A 1,901-nucleotide genomic window follows, 5' to 3' on the forward strand; every position below is an offset into this window, starting at 1 on the left:
ACCTGGGGATGCAGGAGCATCTGTCAGGGGAGACCCATGGCGGGTAAGGGCATCCCACGGGGCAGGAGCAGGGACTTCAGCCGGGTGTTAGGGAGCCTGCAGGAGTCACTGCCGAACCGTCTGGTCCCTGGCGGTCGTGAAAGACTTGGATGTGGCCAGGAACAGCCCAAGCCAGAATGAAGGAGCAGGGGGGGGAATTCCGTGGGTGCACAGAGCCACGAGAAGCCACGCTCACTCCCTGTCTCCCCACCTTGCAGCTCATGGAAGCGATTCAGAAGCAAGAGGAGATCAACTTCCGCCTGCAGGATTACATCGACAGGATCATCGTGGCCATCATGGAGACGAATCCCTCCATCCTGGAAGTGAAGTAAGGGCGGCCAAGAGCCACCGGCCGTGCGCTCGTCGATGGATTTGGTGCTCTGAGAGGATAAAGAGGGACTCGAAACGTCTTTGCTTTGGATGAAGGCACGAGGAAGCATCGCGTCAGGTCGGTGGGTGAATTAGCCAGCAGACCAGGGAAAAAGAAAACCAGCAGCAAGGCTTTGTTGTCTGACTCCGTTATTTTCAAACCCTTCTGGTTCTGAGGGGTAAAAGGGAACCTGCAGAAGAAACACAGGCAACAGACAACCGGAGGAAGGACCTGGATCGGCCCTGCTCCCCATGAAGCTGGGAACTGTCCCCACAGCAGCGTCAGACCCTCTGGTGCGCGGGGCGCGAGCAGGAGCTGTAGGGAGAGGGTTTCTCTGAACTGCGGGGTAACGGGACGGAGAAGGAAGCGACGGAGCCGACGTTTTCCCTTGCTGCCCTGTCCAGCCCAAGAATCTGCTTTGCCAAAGTGTCCCTGACACATTCACTCACTGCGGCAGATCTGGGAAAGAGGGAAACGCGTCCTGGACTTGCAGAGGTGGTTTGGGTTTGGGTTTTTGTTTTGTTGTTTGTTTGTTTGGAGGTTGTTTTTTTTTTTTTTTAATTAACTTAATGCAAATCCAGAGGTGTACAAAGGATCAAGGAGGGCCACTGAATGTTAGCTGGAAATAATGGATTCAGTTAATCCTGCTGAGGTAAATGAAAGCTGACTGCTAAAGAGAGCTGCTGCGTCACAATAAAGTTGAATGACCCTGGGTTTCAAGTCCTGCAGAGATTTTGAGGTAAAACTGTGAGAGCCAACAGGGTTTTATCTGGAATACAGGAGCTGTAAAGTGAATCTACATAGAAATAAATGATCTCTCTCCTCTTTTAGGAATCATGCTTTAACTCATTTCTGGAAAGGTAAAATAGTAATAGCTTAGCAGTGGCAGAGACACATGAAATTTCCCAGATGCTAAATAAGAGACGATGAAACTTTTATGGAGTTGTCATCACATCATATTATTTGCATGCAGGTAAGATAAATCAGTGTTCTAAGAGATAGGGCAGGGGAAATAATAAACACACTGTGTGATCTGCAGATCATTTTTTTCAGTGGAGCTCTATCAATGTTTCTGGGGACCTCATGAACACCATATGGGTCACTGTTCATAGTGCTCTCATTTCTCAGCCCCTGGCGCCAGCCCGGGCTGAAATCTCTATGCCACTGGGGAGAGGAGACCAGCAAACACAAGAGCAGCTCCCTGGGAAACAAAAGCCATGTTTGCATCAGACAGCTTTTGGCTTGCTGGCACAAGCGGCCGTGGCGTAGCGTGACCCCGGGGAGCAGCCACTTTAACCAACCTCCTCCCCTCCGGCTCCCGGGAGGAGTCAGCCAGCGGACTCCTAAGGACCCGGCTTCCCTCAGTCCATCGGGCCCCAAAAGCAATTCTTTTTCCTGCTTGTCAGGTTTTAGAAATGCCAGGGTGGCCTGAAAGCAGAAGCCGCAGCGCTCCCTTGGCTGCTGGGGGCGGGGGGGGGCCCGCTCCCTCCCA

The 1,901-nt window shown here is 52.2% G+C and overlaps 1 protein-coding gene across 1 annotated transcript in view; it reads left to right on the forward strand.

Annotated features, from left to right (window-relative positions):
- The window catches only part of RAB11FIP3 (RAB11 family interacting protein 3), a 64,918-nt gene extending 64,006 nt beyond the window's left edge, over positions 1–912 (forward strand). The window contains exon 14 of the mRNA XM_035895547.1: positions 258–912. Coding sequence (XP_035751440.1) covers positions 258–371 — 114 coding nt within the window. The 3' untranslated portion in view covers positions 372–912. The remainder of the gene's footprint in view (positions 1–257) is intronic.
- Positions 913–1,901: the final 989 nt, after the last annotated feature.

Source organism: Egretta garzetta, unplaced genomic scaffold, assembly GCF_000687185.1.
Source record: "Egretta garzetta isolate BGI_Z169 unplaced genomic scaffold, ASM68718v1 scaffold140, whole genome shotgun sequence".
Lineage (NCBI taxonomy): Eukaryota > Metazoa > Chordata > Aves > Pelecaniformes > Ardeidae > Egretta > Egretta garzetta.